Source organism: Ostrea edulis, chromosome 4, assembly GCF_947568905.1.
Source record: "Ostrea edulis chromosome 4, xbOstEdul1.1, whole genome shotgun sequence".
NCBI lineage: Eukaryota > Metazoa > Mollusca > Bivalvia > Ostreida > Ostreidae > Ostrea > Ostrea edulis.
Window position 1 is genome coordinate 40649480 of NC_079167.1, and position 21574 is coordinate 40671053.

Genomic DNA, 21574 nt, shown 5'->3' on the forward strand with positions numbered 1-21574 from the left:
TTTTTTTTAATGTGATATAAAAAATGCTTGATGTTACATGTATATTGAATTAACACGTCATTCCCAGTCATATCCGGTTGCAAAGTGAAACTGCTTCATGCTTCAAGTTATTGAATTATGTAGTAATTGCACGTTACACATTAGAGAACCGTTCCTTTTAATAAAGAAAGTCACAAAATTGATACAAAATGAGTGTACCTTATTCATTACTGTTACCGAGCTTTCGTCGGTGAAAATCTCGAAATGGCGTGTTTCACTGCGCTTGTTGACGGTAAGACTCACATTTTCTACGTGGGTATTTTGATATTTGCTTATGAATTTTTTGTGCATACATGATGTGTCTCGGTTAGGAATAATGGAAACTTTCTCACCTATGTATGTAAAGACATATTATATTAATCTTTATTTTTAAAAATGTAGAACACTTTTATCAAATGACAATGTGTTTGAAAACGCCTAGAGCCCCGATGTCAGAATTTCCTTTTCCAAGACATCAATATGTCAAATTCATAATCCTTTTCGAATAGTATGTACCATATTTTGTACCAGTTATCCATTTTGAATCCTCTATTAGAATGGGATTTTGTTACACTCTGTTGTGTTTGAGTGGGTGAGTGTGTGTCAAACAGAAGTAATTTAAATTGCATAAGTCTCTCATAAATATGCTTCATGATTCCTTTTCCACAAATTGGCATTCTAATGTATCTTTATATATTATTAATTCTAACATATATACCAGCCCCAAACATTACTATATGAAATACAGATGTCACTTTCCTCTAATGACCCTCAGCGGGGCCCTTGCTGACCGTGTCAGTTTTCTAGTGCTCACTTCTACCGCCGCGGTAGACGAGAGGTTAGCGCGTTCGCCCCGCATGCGGAAATCCATGGTTCGAATCCCGGCCGCGACAGACCTAAGTCGTTAAAACAGATAGTGACAGTTCCATCGCCAAACACTCGGCATAAGGTGTAAATGTCACGGGTCCTCGGAGATGACCTTAACAACGGATGTCCCGTGTCACAGTAGGTGTGGCACGCTAAAAAAAACCCTCACTGCTTAATGGGCGTAAGCGCCGAGTATAGGTCTAAAGAAGCCCTTCACCGGTGTTGGTGACGTCTTCATATGAGTGAAAAATTCTCGAGGGAGACGTTAAGCAAGATACAATCAATCAATCAAATATTCGGTGCTTAGCAAAGGAACTCACTGTTCTAATGTTTAATGTTTAAAACGCAGTGTCATTGATCTTGTTAGCTATCTCTCCAATAAAGAAAAGGAACACTATTGAATATTTTACGATTTGCTAGAAATCGGGAAAGGTCGAAGGGTCAAAGATTGATTTCTCCAAAAAAAAAATCCCCAAAGATAGATGGCGAGACCTGCATCTAAAAATACAATTACCCATTATAAGGCAGATTGCTTTATCGGCGATTATATCTAGAGTAAGAGTACATTGTACTAGATTTTTACCTAGAGACACAGGTGGCGCTATAAATGAACGTGACGCTAGTACCTCAGTGTATTCCTTAAGAGTTTCTTACGATGAACGTTTCCTGAAACAACGACTAGTAAGTCTTACTTGTGTATTCGCCTTATGTATCATATGTGTTATATCTGAGTAACCGTGCGGTGTGGTACAGCAATTTACAACCAAACTCTGGATCGAGGATTGTGAAACCCTGCTGTGGATTCACAATATTTGTCGTATGATGCTATCGATTTGTGTTGGTTCTGACATGTTTTCCATGCATGTTTTGGGTTTGATTCATATCATAATAAATTGTGTATTGTTTTCTTTCAGATTAAATCAGAAATGTACTTTTACCACTGCTTAAGTTCATTGTCTTAACTATATATCTATATTTGCTTATCATTATGATATTGATATACATTCGAGTCACAGAATTACAATAATTGTTTTCATTTACGTGTTGCATGCATTCTATCCATATGTTTTTAATATGAATAGACAAATCCGGGTCCAATTTGTGTCAATAATCTAATTGTTTTTTCCAAATCAGATCAATCAACAAATCTCTATTAATAGCATTAGCATTGCCCATATACACGTAGTACACAGTTTACTCTCATATTAATTGTTTTCTTCATTTCATTTTATTTTATTCACTCAAACCACAATGGAAATGGTACATGAGGTACAATACAGAAATTTCATGTATCAATACAAGTAACGTCAGAGGAATGTATATAGGTATGCAAATAAACAAGGGGAAATATATACATAAATATGTACAACAAGTACTGACCTGACAGTGATGAAACACATGTTGCCGCTAATAGTAGCAAATTCCAATCACAGATTAAGTAAGCCAAGTAGAAAAGACGACGGGACTATGTACCACATAATTATCTTGCATAATATAAAAGTTATCGATTATTGGCATACTGCTCTGATGTACAAGAGATCTAAGTACCTCAGAATTATCTTGTATAATATGAGTTATTTTTAAAACTACTATGTTGTGCAAGAAATGCATTTTCTGTAGATAATTAAACCTGTACTGACCTGGCCCCGACTAAAATATCAGCCGAGTTGATCAATTAAAAGCCAATATGTAGAACGCGTCGCTCTCTGTCAATTGAGGTTACTTTTAAGATATTTTGATAAGGAACATACATATAAGTGCAAAACTGACGGAACTAGGCACCCCAAAATTACCTTGTATAAAATAAAAGTTATTGATGATTTTTATGTTACATGTACAGGGGTTGAACAAACAGTCTTATGTAAAGTCAGCATTTTGCATATTCTATGATCGTTATAATGATTGTTAATTATAATTTACAAATACAAGCTAACACTTCCAAGAATGCTGAGTGACTAGGTATGTGAAGCCTTTCTGTACATACTGAATTTGACTACCTGGATTACTCCGTTTAACCGATCAAGATATAGGGCTCACGGAAGATGTAGTCGGTCAACAAGGGATGCTTACCATCTTTGAAGACATTTGACATTTAACGTTTATGTAAAGGTAAAATTCTAGAATTATGGGACATTATTTGGCCTGAACATAACTGTTTTGTCTTTTGACATATGCCTTTCATGTTTGGTTATGTGGCTATACCATGATAACACTGTGTGTCGCGTGCCATTCTTTATTACCTCTAGCCTTGGTTTTTTATGTAAATGTTAAATGATAGGTTTCTTGGGCTGCTGGTATACCATGATAGGATAGTGTGTTGCGTACCATTTTGTTGACCTTTGATATAGATTTTTTATGTAAAGATCAAATAATAGAATTTTAGGGGCATTTTTTGTCTGGACCATAACTGTTTTGTCTTTTGACATAGGCTTTGATATTTGGTATGTGGGTATACTATGGTAAGACAAATCTGTCGCATGCCATTTTTGTTTACCTTGACTTTTTATGTAAAGGTCAAATAATAGAATTTTTATCTGGACCATGCCATTTTTGTCTTTGACATCTGTCTTTGATATTTAGTATCTTTGTAAGTTTAATTTAGTATCATGAAAGGCGATGATAACGAGCAGCGATCAATCTCATAAATCCTACAAGCAATACAAATCAGAGAGTTCGATATACCAGAGAGGGGTTCAGGTACCTAGGAGGAGTAAGCATTTCCTGTCGACCGGTCACACCTGCAATGAGCCCAATATCTTAATCAGATAAACGGAGTTATCCGTAGTCAAAATCAGTGTGCCAAGAACGGTCTAACAAGCGGTATGAAACATGTCAGATGTTCACAAGACTGTTTCTTGTTGAAACAAACTATTTGTGACTGTTTTGTACCGTAATTATTAATTTTCCGCTTTAAAAATGATCCCTAAAAATGTTTATAAAAACTATGGAAAAAGGAAGGGAAGAGATATGTTTTAGTTAAAACAATACTTCCTAGTTTTCTATTCTTGATAGGATTTATCAAGATTAACCGTTCGTTATCTTCACTTGTTCATTATGACGTAATCGAATCAAACTGTATGCCTTTATGAAAGGTGAAGATAATGAACAGTGGTCAATCTCGTAACTACTATAAGCAATACAAAATATATAGTTGGGCAAATACGAACCAATGGCCACACCAGAGGTGGGATCAGGTGCCTAGGAGGAGTAAGTATCCCTTGTCGACCGGTCACATTCGCCGTGAGCCTTATATCCTGATCAAGTAAACGGAGTTATCCATTGTCAAAATCAGTGTGCCAAGAACGGTCTAACAATCGGTTTGAAACACGTCAAACAGCATTTAACCCAATGATAAGTTGTGCTGACGAACTAGATTGTTATGACGACCATAGAATTTGCGAAATGCTTACTTTAATCGAGACTGTTGAAACCCCTGTACCATCAGCTTGTTTGTCAGTAGCTTGTCTCGATTTAAAACTGACCATACACAGTACAATCTTATGCGTATCGAATCAGTTGAGAGATATAAACACCACATGCTGGTGATAATGGAATATTGCTATATAGATATGGGAAGTTAACGATGGAGACGCTGAAATCATCCTGTTTGTCACACAGTTGAGTTGTCAGTTTACCGTTAATGTCTACTTTCAAAAAAATATCTAAGAATGAAACAGAAATGGACGACTCTATGGTGTCTTTTATTTGAGCTCACATGGATATATCGAATTGACATATGAATGACAGTTATTATTGTTAATAGACAAAACGTTGTCGATATATGCATGGCCTCATTACATACACTATTTGCTTTGTCAACTGATTATCATCTAGATTTTTTGTCGCGAGAGTAATGCACTTTAGAGCTAACGATGACCTTAGGGATTTATGGGATTGGTCACTGTTTTCTTCATTTTTTTTCAAACGCTTTTGCATAGACAAAAATGTTTGATGTGTTTCTTCATAAACAATAGGGAACGTTTACTCCTAGGCACCGGATGTCACCTCTGGTGTGTCCTGGGATCGGTGTTTGCCATACTCTCAATTTTAATTTCTTTGCAGGGCTCATGGAATTCATCACTGTTCGTTATCTTTTTCAAATTCTTTTAGCATATATCAGATAATCTATTTTATTTTTGACTACTCTTAGTTACTAGTTTAACCTCAGTTTAGTATTATTTGAAGTCCTTTTTATGTATCTATTGTTCTTTGTTTTACATGTAGGGTAATTGTGTTGATCATAAAAAGCGCATTACAAATTAACAATATTAATAATTCTCCATAAGGAGAATGTAACACTTCATATAAATTATTTTGTCCGGCAAATATTACGTGACTTAACCTTTCGATGTGCAAGAGTCTTCATGAATAAGACAATCGCAGATTCGAACTTTTTATGTGTGAAATGAAGGACTTTAGAATTATCTTGTTTAAAAAATCAATGTTTCTATATTGCAGAGAGAGAAAGAAGGCAGGGAATCAGCATGATCAACATTTCTCTAGACACGCAGACCGTGTTGGCGGGAGTTAGCATGGGTCTCGTGGTGTTTTACGTCATCAAACGAATGCGATATCGTCTGCCACCGGGACCGTGGTGCATACCACTTATTGGACATTACAAAGGTCACTATTTAATTATTGACTGCCTATGGTAAATATTTGAGATGAATATATTTATAGCCACGTTTTCATCGAATGGATAAAGAATATAATACATATTTTATTGGGTCTATATGTATTTTCATATAATTATGAGATTGAGCACTTTCATTACTCTTCGTGTGTTCACCTTTCTCAATAAAGAAAATAAAACAAGAAATACCCAACTAAACGATACACAAAACAATTGCGCACAACGACGTAATTTCACAGATATTGAGTTCATATAATCGTATTATCCCCTCTTTACATATTGATTTTGACTACGGATTACTCTGTTTACGTAACTGAGAAAGAGGGTTCATGGCGGTTGTGACCGGTCAACAGCTGATGCTTACCCCTCTTAGCTAGACATTAAGACATTGATCAGTATTCGTTATCTTCGCCTTTCACATATGCTACCACCTGATCACTATCCGTTATCATCACATTTTTTCATTCATCTAATGGCGCCATTTTATGAAACCAATGCATCATTTTATCTAACCTGTAAAGTACAATTTTATAACTTGCGCGTATTGTTTTGTTTGAACTTCATATTTTGGGTATTTATTTCTTCATACACAAGTCCGTTTGTTGCATGTTTACATAATTTGACTTTTTGAATTTCAAGAGATTGCATATTTTCATTTTTGCATAAGCTTGGACACTTCAACAAGGAATGTTTACTCCTCCTTGGCACCTGATGACACCTAAGATATATCGAGGGGTCCGTGTTTGCCCTTCTCTTTATTTTGTATCATTTATAGGATTTGTGAAATTTATCACTGTTGGTTGTCTTTACTTGCTCATTTTGTAGATTGGCATTTCAATTTAGGTCCAGGGGTTGAAATGAAAATCACAACTTTAAACTTTTTTCAATTAACCTTCACACTGACTATTTATCTTGAAAAAATATTAAAACTACATATATTGTACGTATCCCCAAAAATCCATGCACGAATTTTAAGAAAAATCAAACCAATCCTTGGGAAGTCTACCAGCTACTAGATCTAAAGTCTTATATTAAACGGGTTTTTTTTACCTTGAAGTGGGGCCGACAAATTTTTCCAGAAGCTAAAGCTGTGAACACTTATCATAGACTCATAACATTATAGTGGGTTTGCAATAATGTTTCGAATGCAGGAATGGAGACAATTACCGGAAGTGACCAGTATGAATTTAAATCCAAGTTTGAAATCTTATGTCCAATAATGAAATGAACATAGGATATCAAATCATATATGTTATGAAGTTGCAATTATTTTCTAGCTGAGTGACAAAATAAGATTTTTGAGTCGGGTTCAATACCGAACAAAAATAGATTCTACTGGGATAAAATTTGCATTGATTGATATTCGTAAGAGGGCTGTCGACCTTGGAGGACTATGAAATCCTTATTATCTATAAACTAGCATTCTGTAGTCGAGAAAGCTGGATACATTAAACATGAACCTGTAAAGATACCTACAATCAAACTTGATGAAGTTTAGTAATTGATATATACAGTAGGGGAGAAAAGTGTTGAAAAAAATGGCGTTACGTGTCTAACACAAGAGAGGCAACTCGTACGAAAAACCGTCTTGACAGCTGATTCACTAGAATAAAGAAACAATGAGTTACTCAGTATTTAGTTAGGTGACCCTTCAATCGGATGACGTGCTTGATTCTCTGAGGAACAGAATTATAAAGATTTGTGACCTCATTTAAGTTAATGTCCTGCCATATTCTGAGCGTGTGTTGAAAAAGTTTGTCGGCGGAATTTATATTGTGCATCTGTAATTGAAGTTTTCTTTTAATATATAACTAACCATTTTCAATAATATTTAAGTCCGGAGACTGTGCAGGCCAACTCAGGTTTTTAATTCGATTTCTGGCGATGAATTCCTGTGTCAAACGAGATACATGTACTAGGGCATTATCGTCTTGGAAAAGGTAACTTTCGTTTGGAAAATGACACACAATATAACTGGACAAAGGTTTGTATCTAATATATCAATGTATTTTGCTGAATTTATATTCCCTTCACCTCGACTTGTTGTTCCAACTCCATTAAAACACAAGCATCCCCAAATCACAATGCTGAACTTTCGGCCAGTTTGTCGCGGTGCTAAATCGGGTCTCCAACCCTCCCCAGCTTTCTTCCACACATAAACACGGTCGTTTTCAAACCCACATATCTGAGATTCGTCACTAAAAGTCATTTTAGACCACTGATTTTGTACATCCCATCACCTCTACTCTCTACACCATGACAAGCGTTTCTTCCTGTTGACATTTTTCACTACAACTTACACACACCTCTGTAGAAACCATTTTCTCTAAGTCGACGTTTGACAGTCTTCTGATACACTGATGCTGGTCTGTTTTCATTAAATTGTGCTGTAATGTCTCTAAATGGAGCCCGCCGATCTTTCTTAACGATTATCTGGAGCCTCCGATATTCCCGATCGTCAATGGAACGAGGCCGGCCCGATCTTGGTAAATTTTCTATCGATCCAGTGCTTTGAAATTTACGGACAAGTCGATATACCGAAGCCAAAGATCTGTTGACACTGTTAGCAATCGCTGATATTTTTTTTCTGTTCGAATGTAGCTCTATAATAACTTGCTTCAAGGGTTGTGAAATTTCTTGACACTTCATCTCCATTTTGTTACCGAGATGTTATGTAAACAAAACTATGAGCAGACGATAAAATATACCTTATGTCACACATGACACACTCTTATCTATTTATATTTCAAGGGAATTTCCGTAACTCGAACCCTGAACAGAAATAAACAGATTTTAGTACGCGCGGATGTATGACATGTTAACGCGACGCCATTTTTCTCTCAACACTTTTGTACCCCCTACTGTAGTTTCTTTACAAGCTTCCGGGACGTCAATGCTCTATTCTGAATGAATATATGTTGGTACTTGCAGGGTCAGATGACAAAGACATGGATATATTCAAAAATACTTAATTCATGTACATATGTTTCAATTCAATCATTTATTGAGCCAAATACAAACCCAGGTAACGGTAGTCTATGTATATTGTTCAATGATGAACCGTGCACTACCAGACAATGTCCACATGCGATGATAACCTTAAATTGTTAATATTTACTTTCTTGACAGCACCTACTTTTACATTTGTCGGACAGACAATTTTATACGAGGTCTAAAGAGGTTGGATTACTTTCATAAAATGATAAATTTATATGATTTTGTTGATTGAGAGAAGAGCGAAAAGATATATCATTGTCCTGAAATATTTTTTGAGAGGTGACACTTGTACAAGAACGTGAGAAAGCGTAGAAAGAAAAGATAATCAGGCTATCCAAAATATAATCTAAAACATTAGGTGGATTGTGTTTGATGCTGTATAATTGTAGAGCCATGATAAGGAAATGCAATGTCTACTAATTAAAACCTGGGACGTCCAATACTCCAGATTAAAACAATAAAATCTAACTGACTACAGGACAAGAAGGACAAGGATGATGGGGATTTAATGAAAGATTATGATTTGAAATTGAAATTTGAGTAAGGACATATGAATGGACACTTTCTCCATACATATTTTTGTGTAATCTAATTGTAAGCCCAGGCAGGCTACTGAGAAATAAATTGATGATAAAGGGATTTCAACAGTCTCGTTTAAAGTCCGTATTTTCCAAATTCCACAGTTATAATGATTTTATTTGCAATTCCAGATGATAGGTCGAATGTTACCTGATGTGTTTCATATGATTGTTAGTAAGGCTATTATTTTTCTACTGATTTTTTTAACGATAAGGCTTATACTGATCAAGAAGGAACGCACAGTTAGTGTGACCTATTAACAAGAATGCTTCCTCCTCATTGGTACATGATACCAAATCTGCTGTTTTCTCTGTTTCGTATCTTTATAGGGTTTAGGAGATTGATCACCGCTCATTATCTTTACTGTTTATACACACCCGTGCTCAGAGTAGTCTATTGGTAATATACTGGTCTCATATTTTATTTGTATGTGCATTCTGATGACAAACCCTCTTCTCTTCTATTCGGACCCTTAGAAGTAAATTGATATGCCGAATCTGTATTGCACATCTACAATATATGTCTAATCACATGGCAGGTCAACAGGTGATGCTTCCTCCCCCTTGGAACCTGATCCCATCTTTGGTGTGTCCGGAGGTCCGTGTTTGCACAACTCTTTATTTCGTATTCTCCGTGTGATCAGTTATGGGAATAATCACTGATCGTTATCTTAACTTTTCATGAGCATGCTACAGTCCCTGAAACGTTCTTCCTTAATTGAACGGTGAGCGAACAGTGAACGAACGCAGAGCAAATGCTGAACGGTGAGCACACGGTGAACGCAAGATGATTTATTTCTTCGGAATGTTTCGGATTTTCCCCTTGGATTGTACTTATTTCATAATCGGGTAAGAAAAAAGATATGTATATTTAATGAATGAATTAGATAAACCAGAATCCGGAAACCACATATTCAATAGTTCTGAATATAAGCATAGTACATTTTTGTATGTATATTTCTCGTGGAATAAATGTTACATGATTGATACACACTGCAATCATACAGAAACAAAAGCAAATTCCATTTGTACATTGTTTACAGTATTAATGTACACGGAAAAGTAGGGGAAATGCATGCTTCCTATCATCTTCTATAATATTTAGAATTTTTTATCTTTTCATGATAAATCATGAATATTGGGACGTTATCTCGGTATAGTATTACATTTTGACAAATGACATTATGCTATTCAATTTTTCAATGCACTAAGTATATACAAATGTATGTGAAAAGGAAAAGACTATAGTCTAGAAATTAGCACTGTATCAATAATTTACAGGTGTACATGCATGACTTCAAAATTACGACCTCTGTCGTTAGGAATATATATAATTAACAAACACCACCAATGAGTAAAGATAGGTGTATGAAACAAACAACATGGATGGTAGACGTAACCCGTGTCAAATCATTTTATGAAATTCAGTATGTATATTGTCTCGGATATAACAAATTGGTGAGTGTCTGCAGCGTTATTTGGATTTTCACAGTTGATAATCCTGACATTTTGTACTTGAAAATTAAATTTCTGATATGATAAGAAATTGTCCTTCCACGCTTCCTTTTTTCATTTTGGTAACGTTGTGAAGATCGATCTCTTGACTTTGTTGTTCCGAATGGCAAGGAAAAGACAAGTCTGGACCGTGAATGAACAGTAAGCACATGGCGAATGCAAACATCTGAACTCTGACAACACGGCGAACGCTTTATTAATGGTGAGCGCATTGCGAACGAACGATGAGCGATGAGTTAGTGGTCAAGTACAACGTTTCAGTGGCTGTAGCTATTGTATTGTAAGAGGATTCCAATAACAATCAAGTGTTGCAAACGGACGAAAAATGCACCAAATATAGAAAATTCGCGTATAATCAAAATACAATTGCTTTTGCTTCTTTGACCCTCCACATTCAAAAGCATCCAATAACTCCATTTCCGTTCTAAATCACCCTTTCCCATCCTTTAACGGCAAAATCTAATTGACGATTGTATGTTCATGAATTGTAAAGTTTGTCAAGTTGTCCTAAAGGTTTTACACAATTTCTAATGAAGCGGATTAAAATGAAGGAGGTATGCTATTGAGACATTAATTGTAACAGATTGTCTTTACATTTTTCAGTTTATTCCTCTAATGGAATGCACAGGAAAATTGCTGAACTTTCCAAGGTATATGGTCCAGTGGTACGCTTGTCTTTTGGTTAGTGCAATTTTATCCACAGCTTTATTACTCGGAGTAGATTTGTACTTTGTTTAATATTTAATTATTTTCTTGAAAATAAGAGCATAATCACAATATAACCATATGATATCATCTTGTATTTTATTGTATCGAATTGTATTTTAAAACTCGTCATACCAAAAGCGATTGAGACGATATTAAAATCAGGATTTTACAAATTACATTATATATACGAATGCAAGTCTCTCGAAAGATGCTCGATCGAGATTCCTTAACATTCATATTACTTGCATAAAAGAAAGATATGAAAATATGCTATTTTCACAGTTTCTTTTATGTTATAAGCCTAAACCTATCCTTAAACATACATTTTGAAACCCCTATGAATTAGAGGTAATAAAGTCATATTAAATGTGCTCACCACTCTCTGAACCATTCATGCATCTATGTAAAACTTATACGGTACCAATTTTGATGCACCGGATGTGCATTTATATATCTTCTCTAACTTACCTACAATACAAATATAGGTCCCACATCCATGATATTTCTGAATGATGCTGAAGTTGTGTTGGAAGCAATGGTGAAAAAGAAGGCAGATTTTGCTGGAAGACCTAAATTTGCATCAGGTAGTTACATTCATACATTTGAGTACACCACACCTGTATTGTAATGGGATATGTAATTAGTACAATAAAATATGGTATTTTATTCCTTGAAGGTACATATGAAATAATTATTATTTTTTGCTTCCAAACTAAATGGTTAACGTATCTATAATTGCGATAAATAATGAATGATGTTAGCTAACTTAAAGGGGCATGGACACGATCGAGCTGAATTTATTTTTCTATTTTTGGTGACCTATAGAAATACCTTAGTTAAGCATTCTAAACATTAAAAATGGAACAATAAAATTTTGAAATTTTCAGCTCAAATCGTGGGCATGCACCTTTAATCTGTTGGATTTCAACTCATTTGAAAGGAATAGGTCGAAATGTTTAGTTCGTTCTTGACTAATTTAACTTCCGGACGTCTTCAGTTGCCCTTGTTTGTATATATAATATATGTATTGTGCACACTTTATTCACACGTGTTCGGAAAAACAATATCGTCAACTTGCTTTGAAATCCAGTTCATCAGCTGCAGATATAGGAGTAAGGCCGTATTAGACCAAATCCATTATACTTTTGATTGATTGATGTTTTCCGCCACACTCAACAATATCTCAGTTATCTCGTGGCGCCCAGTTTTTATTGGTGGAAGAGAGAACCCAGATACGATGTACCTGGGAAGAGACCACTGACCTTCCGAAAGTAAACTGGGAAACTTTCATCCCGTGTATAACACTTATAGGTAGTTATATAGGCACGAATCCAAAAATTGCCGGGAAAATAATACGTGCTAATAAGACAATCATGTGATCAGTACTTGGCTCGTTTCGAAAAGAAAAATGTAAAATGACAGACTGTATTTTGAAACTGTTTCATTATTATCTCCACAACCATAGTTTTTCTATGCTTATCTAATAGTTTCCTTTCATATCATTCATAGAATATCGCAATACTACTATCTGTATTAAAATCTAGCATGTACAGCTGTACCTTTAATACCATTTAAGATAATGAAAAATAATGTCATTACTCAATTGTGGAAATTGTCAACCCAGGCGAGATGTTTAGTGAAGGAGGCAAGGACATAGCATTAAGTACGTACTCACCCACGTGGAAATATCACAGAAAGATAGCAGGCAAAGCCATTAGGTAAGACTTAAACATAGAAAGAGTTTGAGGGGTATAACTTGGTCCTATAATGTTTCTCAAATGTTTTTCGCGCAATATCAACTTTGACATTTATAATACTTACTGTGATGTCATAGTACTTTCGCGTATGTAGTCATGCGTTACGTTGCTATGAGAAATAAACACGACTGAAGAAGACCGGTAACACGGTCGAAATATTTCTACAAAGTGTTTAGAGTTTTTTTTTTGTATATTTTACTTTTTAAAAAAATAGACTTTAAATATATATATATATATGACAACTCAACTCTATGACAAACGGGATGATTTCAGCTTCTCCATCGTCAACTTCCCACATTTATGTAGCAATATTCCATTATCACCTGCATATGGTGTTTATATATCTCAACTGATTCGATGTGCAAGAGTTTGTTCTGGGTATAGTCAGTTTTTAAATCGAGGTAAGCTACTGACAAATAAGTTGATGGTACAGGGATTTCAACAGTCTCGATTGAAGGCAGCATTTCGCAAATTCTATGGTTGTTATAACGTTCTAGTTCGTCAATACAACCTCGCATTGGGTCAAATGCTGTCTGACGTGTTTCATACCGATTGTTAAGCCGTTCTTGGCACACTGATTTTGACTGCGGATAACTCCGTTTACCTGATCAGGATATGGGGCTCGCGGCGGGTGTGACCGGTCAACAGGGGATGCTTACTCTTCCTAGGCACATGATCCCACCTCTGGTGTGTCCAGGGGTCCGTGTTTGCCCAACTATCTATTTTGTATTGCTTGTAGGAGTTATGAGATTGATCACTGTTCGTTATCTTCACCTTGCACACACACACACACACACACACATATATATATATATATATATATATATATATATATATATATCCCACCTCTGGTGCATCCAGGGGTCCGTGTTTGCCCAACTATCTATTTTGTATTGCTTATAGGAGTTATGAGATTTATCACTGTTCGTTATCTTCACCTTACATATATATATTGCGGTGGTCAGGCCAAAGTGCGATGGTCTGCGTCAAACCCGATGGTGTGACACGCCAAAGTGTGATGGTGTGAAACGAATACGCCATACATGTAATAAGATGGTATCGATACAACAAAGTCCGATGGTGCATACTAATGCGCCAAAGTGCGATGGAGTAACACGCCGAAGTCCGTTAATTTGTAAACAACACAGTGTTTTTGGTACCGACTGTACCAACCGTGTGTTGTTTCACCAAAATCTCACTGCAAAATCCATGCACAAAAATAAGGATAGGAACTTATTTGGTTATCGTGCTATTAAATACAACATTTTCCATATAGTATACGCCCAGGAATTTATTACGTGTACATCAGAAGTAATAAATTATCATGCATTAAAGAATTTTTGGCCGAAATAGATAGTTCGACAACAAATGTACTTTGCCGTTATCACAATCCTCAACCTTGCCGTTCCTGTCGTCCATGTCAATCTTAATCACCCGTTCCTTCCTCCAATACATCCCGAAAAAGTTGGTTTCAGCACTGCAGCAGAAATAACCTTCGTTGGGGGCAAACTGACGTTGCACTTAGGTTTTATTTTCAAAGACGTTATGAATGAAGTCACAATGACGAGATGTCACAAACGTTACTGAACCCCGCACTATCGCACTTTGGCGTCCGTAGCGTTAACAAACCATCGCACTTTGGCGCAGACCATCGCACTTTGGCGTGACCATCGCAGTTTGGAGCGACCATCGCACTTTAGAGTCTTACATATATAATGGGAATAGTGAAATTGAATGCTTGAATTGGTTTTAGAATATTCATTTATGAAAGAGGTAAAGATAATGAACAGTGATAATATGATTAATCTGATCTTTTTCGACTAGACCTTGCACGCTAGCTATAAACAAAGATGGTCATCCATGTACCGGATTGTAAGCTATAGCAGACGGTCTCAATGTTTTAGATTATTCAGTCATATAATAGAATAATTTGGGTAGCTATAGCCTCATTGCTTAATATCCGAGCGGAAGTACATGTGTAGTATTAGACATTCTTTAGCCAACCATGCAAAAGCAAGGACTTCTTGTCTCCAGTGGGTCTTTTTAGCAATTTTTGGCCATTCTCCTTATTTAGGAAAGTATATTTTCTTTATAGCTTAGGTTGCTGAAGTTTGGTTGTTCCTTTAAGGCTTACGTGGCCGGTATATATTTTTTTTTTACACCTATGTGGTATCGTATTGTAACTTAGCTAGGTGGACGATCCTAGCTAGTCCCTTTGCCTGCTACCACATATATTGAAATACATTATTTTGAGTATTGGAGTATTATTATAGTACTTTTAAATTTATTGATTGAATGATGATCTGTTGAGTGTTTAGGCTAACTTTGAATGCTAGAAGATATCTCTCACTGATGATAGGGTATACGTAATAGCCTCATCAATTAGTATCCGAGCGAAAGTACAGGTGACTTATTAGTCATTTACACATAATAGCTTGTCCTGCGTATGGTCAGTTCTAAAATCGAGACAGGTTACTGAGAAATAAGTTGATGTTACAGAGGTTTTAATAGTCTCATTTAAAGTTTCATTGGGTATGATGTTGTCTGATATGCTTCATATTGAGGCCGTTCTTTACACACTGATTTTTATTACGGATTACTCCGTTTCCCGGATCGAGATATAAATCCCATAGGGATCAAAGCGTGTGTGACCAGTCGACAGGGGATGCTTAATCCTCTTAGGCACCTGATACCACCTGTGGTATATCCAGGGGTCTGTGTTTGTCCTACTCTTCATTTTGTATACTTTATAGGAGGTATGAGATTGATCGCTATTCGTTATCTTCACTATTTCTCTAGACATCCATGCTTGGTTGTATACAATGTGTATCAAGAGGAGGAGGATTATGGTGATAAGTTTTGCTTCCTCCTATCCACTCTTTTTACGAATGTTATGGTTTTGGTTGTTGAGATAATGTCATTGATATATGAAAGGTGATCAATCTCATAATTCCTATTAGCAATACAAAATAAAGAGTTGGGAAAACACAGACCCCGTAAGTAAAGAATGACCTCAGTTGGTACGAAGTATGTCAGATAGCATTATACCCAATGGTACTTTATAAATCTATAGTAAACCCCGGGATATAGCATAATGGTAATACATTTCTGGTACCATAAGCTATTGTTTACTTTGGATGCAGTGATTAGTATCGTCCTACATTCATATTTTCATCAGAAGAATATTTTATGCTCAAAACTTAACATTATCTGAATGAAAGGTGAAGATAACGAAGTGTTAATCTCATAACTCCTATATGCAATACAAAGTAGATAGTTGGGCAAAAACGGACCCCTGGACACACCAGTGGTGGGCTCAGGTGTCTAGGAGGAGTAAGCATCCCCTGTCGATCGGTCACATCCGCCGTGAGCCCTCTATCCTGATCAGGTAAACGAAGTTATCCGTAGTCAAAATCAGTGTGCCAAGAACTGCCTAACAATCAGTATGAAACATGTCAGACAGCATTTGACCCAATGAATGTTAGATTTTATTCATCTGAGGATATGATAAAAGCATGGAGTGGTCTAAAAATGCCAATAATTATAAATTATCTTTATCACGTTTTACATATTTTAGGCAATATTTACAAGGTGACCTACTTTTAGGCAATATTTACAAGGTGATCTATAAATTATCTTTATTCTGTTTTACATACTTTTAGGCAATATTTACAAGGTGATCTATAAATTATCTTTATTCTGTTTTACATACTTTTAGGCAATATTTACAAGGTGATCTATAAATTATCTTTATTCTGTTTTACATACTTTTAAGCAATATTTACAAGGTGATCTATAAATTATCTTTATTCTGTTTTACATACTTTTAGGCAATATTTACAAGGTGATCTATAAATTATCTTTATTCTGTTTTACATACTTTTAGGCAATATTTACAAGGTGATCTATAAATTATCTTTATTCTGTTTTACATACTTTTAGGCATTATTTACAAGGTGATCTACTTGAAAAGATGATACAAAACAACATGGACAAATTCTTGGATAAAATGGCAGAAGAGAAAGATCCGTTCATCATTAGAAATCATGTGGATCTGATGGTTTACCATCAACTGTACACCATGTGTTTTGGAGAGAAGTAAGTATTCTCGTTTTATAATCTGTCTAATGATATGATTGATCTTATTCAGGAAATTCTTAACAACATTGTTGTTACTCTTTTTAGCATTTTATAATGTAATGAACACGCCAACACACACTAATCAAATCTACATAAGATACTGATTGCAACAAATAGATAATATTAAATGCTGAATTCATATCATATGTCACATAAACTCGAATGGTCCGAGAGCTGATATTTTAACTGTTTCAAGTTGAAGGACACATCTCATGTTTTCAAACTATACAAAATTGCATGCATTTTGTTTTCCTTGTGCTTGTAGTAATTTATTCTAATATTTCGTTCGCCGAAATATTGCGATAATTAATCACAATACAAACTGAAATCTACGCCCCGATTTCAAAATGTCTAGATAATTAGTTGGGTAGTCACGTTGTACAGTGACGTCACATGCACCCTTCTTCGATCAACTGATTGTGAAAGTAGTGCGAGATGTTATTTTAAACTCAGTGGAAAGATACACCTGGTGATTTTTCCTGTACCAATTCCTCATATATCTATAGAAACATTGGTAATAACCCAGATCACAAGTATTTGTCGTTTATTTTTCACACTGTTTTATTCATTTTCTAAAGAAAATTGAATTTCATCAATTTTCAATGGCATACTCCAGAATTCCTCGTTTTGTCTTTTGAAATATTCCTGTTTACGATGTTTGAATTAAAATACAACAAAACAGTATTTTTAGTCATCATGTTTTTTTCATTATTTCGGGAAAAAATGTTTTTTAACATCAAAATTCAATTTCTTGAAAATGGTGGTTAAATCTGTACCAACTTCTGTAAATAGAAAATACACATTTATACTAATGATATGAAAAGGCGAAATTGAAAAAAGTTTCTATACAGTCATATATAAAAAAAATAATAATAAAAATTGTAGGTTTTGAAATTCCGGATGGTGGCGTTATCTTCCCTAAAATAGCAAGATCCAAACAATCTGGTACATTTTGTAAGAAAAGTATAGAATTTACATATATTTTCGTCCAAAAGCCAAAAAGTCGTTCTCAGATAAGTGAGAAACGATACAGAAGAAAAATATACAATGTTATTGTAAGAATAAACTTTTTTGTACAGAACTTTAGTGCACAACTAATTTATGCATACATTTGCATATGAGCAAAGCAGTAAAATAAAATGCATGTGCTGTAAAGGAGTATAATATTGTCAACATAACAGGCTACAACAGTAGGATAAATATTTTTAAAAGAATTTAAGGAAATAGAAAATTATATGCAGGTAACAATATCTAAATCAAAATAAAACAAACACTACTTAATGGAAACTTTTAGTCACTGCAATATTCTATTTTAAAGCATTACTACTTACCGGATTTAGATGTTATGCCATTAATTTGAATAAAAATGGGCAATGTACTCTACTTGTATTTACATTTAGCACCCTAATCTGCCATGGCATTCTCTATTTCCGTTTAAAACATAAGCAGAAGTGATATTCGTATCCATGCAAGTATGTACAAAATATATCTTTCAAAATCAAAAACATATTTCATGTCCAAGTACTTTCAATGAATGAGGATAAGGTGACGAACATACCCGTAGTATTATATATAATCATTTCCTTACACGTGATACATGTACATTTATGTATATTTTAAAAATCCAATTAATTCAGTAATGATATTGATGATGAATTGGTGCTAACCATTAGGTTATTCTATATATGACCGGTCGACAGGGGATGCGTACTCTTCCTGGGCACCTGATCCCACCTCTGGTGTGTCCAGGGGTCCGTGTTTTTCCAAGTCTCTATTTTGTATTGCTTGTAGGAGTTATGAGATTGATCACTGTTCATTATCTTCGCCTTTCATACAATAAAAAGTTTACTTGAAATACACGGCATGATAAAATCATGTGAACTTACCTTCGTTTCTTGAACGGTCGCGGTAGCTCAGTGGTAGAGCTCTCGCTTCGTAACTTAGAGGTCGTGTGTTCGAGCACTGTTAATGCCATGGGCTCATCAAACATAAGATGTAAACTTTTGGTAGTTCGATCTATTACTCCTTCACCAAATACTCGGCATTTAGAAGCGAGAGTCACGGGTCTTTAGGATATTACCTTAAAAGTGGAGGTTCCGTGTCACGGCAGACGATGGCATGATAAAGAAACTTAGCACTAGGTCTATGGTACTTTACGTTTTCCCTGCGTTTCTAACGGTATCGCTTTGTTTATGAACAAGTTATTTTAGCGCTCATATCTCCATCAGATATCTCCCCTTCAATAAAACGTTGAAAAGTACATTCATGAAAGAAGAGTTCTGTTTGCAGTTTCCTAAGCTATTTGTTACACGAGTAAATCAGTTTTTTTACCGGAAGAGAATGGAGTTTCACCGAAATTACCGCCATTATGGCAATGGCTCATTCCCCATTAAGGGCCTAATTTAATCACCATGGACAACATTTAAACCGATGTTGAACAGTTTGGCATCTTTTATATCCACCATATTCTTGTTAAAATCATTCATCTACCTAATAATAAATTAATGATTTAAAGGCGAGCCATCGATGACCCGGAAGTTAAAACATTCCTGGAATTAGATGAAGCGTTGATTAAGGACTTTGGAACTGGACTATTAGAGGATATAGTTCCTTATCTCAAAGATATCTACCCTACAACTAGATGGAAGAACCTATCCAGCAAAATGGACACACTTTTAAATATACTTCGAGCTAAATTCAAACAACATGTGGATAAATTCGAACCAGGTTTCTTTTTTTACGTTGTAAAATGTCTTTGAAGGATTCTTTCATAGATATTTATTATGCGAAATTACAGTAATAGATAAAACTCGCGTCTTGTCACAGTTGATGATCTAAGGGAGAAATAATCGTATTTCTTCTATAGACCTCAGAAGGATTTCGATAGATTTTGTTTTAAAACTATGAGTATATTTGAAGGTATAAATAGAGACTTCATCGATAGCTTACTGATCTCCAGACAGGAAGCGGAAAACGAGGGGGATGAAGAGACTCTAGAAAAATTGGACGATACACACTTGGTTCAGACCATATCGGATATATTTTTTGGTAGGACAACACGATCAATAACAGAAGCTTCTATGCTGATTAGAGCATAGTGAAGCAATAAGAATTTCTTCAAATAAATAATGCACCTTTTGAAGACACAGAAAGTCTTGCAAGTGTGTAGTCGAAGACATAACCCACCAAATAGTTATAAATCACTAGGAACATGACGATGCATGTATAGAAGACTGGGTTAGAGGAACTCTGCAGATACCAAAAGTAGATGCAGTGTCAATTGCAGTGATATACATGTATGAAGTGCACTTAAATTGGCTGCAAGTTGCTTTAACAGGCGAAAACCTAGAACAGATGATTGATTTGTTTACTTTAAGAGTAATTCTATGTAATTATCAAAGAATTACTAAGGTACTGAGAAATGGTTTGTCACAGAACATGCTCATACTTACTTTAAATGTTTCTTATTTAAAACTCCAGCATTTCAACAACAACAAAACATTACAAAATTTTGTTACTCTAGGGCATAGCTATCATTGTATATAACAACTTTTAGAACCCATGATGTACCATTTCTGACCCATTTTGGTCGTTACATAGAATTTCTCGGAAGTTCCCTCTGCATTTTATCTTACAAAATCATTAGGTGTATGTAGCTTTTGCTATGGATATTTTACTCCTTCTACACATTGGTGTTTCTTGGGGTCCGTGTCTGTCCTGTTCTCAATTTCGTATTTTCATAGGATTTATGAGATTAATTATTGTTCCTTATTTTCACCTATCTCATGTTATTCTCTGATCTAAAGAAAGTATTCTTTAAATACAATCTAGCTGGAGTAGACACTACCAGATTTAGCATAGACTGGTTTGTATACTTTATGACCAAGCATCCGGAAATCCAGTCCAAATGCCAGGAGGAAATTGACAGGGTTGTTGGTGAGGAAGAAGCTTGTGTTTTCTAAATTCCATGTTGATTGATATTAAACTTAATTGTCCTAACCTGCATCTAGATTTGAAGATGTACCATTTTAGGCACAGAACGTCCCTCGATGAAACATCGTGACACCCTACATTTTACAGAGGCGTGCATGTTTGAGACGATGAGGTTGGGAAATGTTGCAGGATTGGGTGCCCCTCACATGACTATTTGTGATTCCCAAGTGGGTAAGTGATCTATAAGAATGACTTAAAGGTATGTAAGAAATACATTGCACATTCGATAGTATGCGATTCTGATTGGTAATAGATCAATGTGGTTTAATGCTCCTTGACAATGCATATAATTTTTTTTAATATATTCGCATTATACGCACGTATACAAAACACAGCGTTAATTCAATACATTGTTTCTACAAATATCA

The 21574-nt window shown here is 35.3% G+C and overlaps 1 protein-coding gene across 2 annotated transcripts in view; it reads left to right on the forward strand.

Annotated features, from left to right (window-relative positions):
- The first annotated feature begins 1478 nt into the window (after positions 1-1478).
- The window catches only part of LOC125668170 (steroid 17-alpha-hydroxylase/17,20 lyase-like), a 29986-nt gene continuing 9890 nt past the window's right edge, over positions 1479-21574 (forward strand). Inside the window, exons 1-10 of one of the 2 annotated variants that reach the window (XM_056162634.1) lie at positions 1479-1566; positions 5344-5508; positions 11212-11289; positions 11802-11900; positions 12941-13034; positions 17016-17171; positions 19729-19940; positions 20133-20261; positions 21045-21149; positions 21246-21377. In XM_056162634.1, coding sequence (XP_056018609.1) covers positions 5370-5508; positions 11212-11289; positions 11802-11900; positions 12941-13034; positions 17016-17171; positions 19729-19940; positions 20133-20261; positions 21045-21149; positions 21246-21377 — 1144 coding nt within the window. In that variant the 5' untranslated portion in view covers positions 1479-1566; positions 5344-5369. Of the gene's footprint in view, positions 1567-5343; positions 5509-7354; positions 7459-11211; positions 11290-11801; positions 11901-12940; positions 13035-17015; positions 17172-19728; positions 19941-20132; positions 20262-21044; positions 21150-21245; positions 21378-21574 lie in introns of those variants that run through there. The other variant, XM_056162635.1, reaches the window with a different exon arrangement.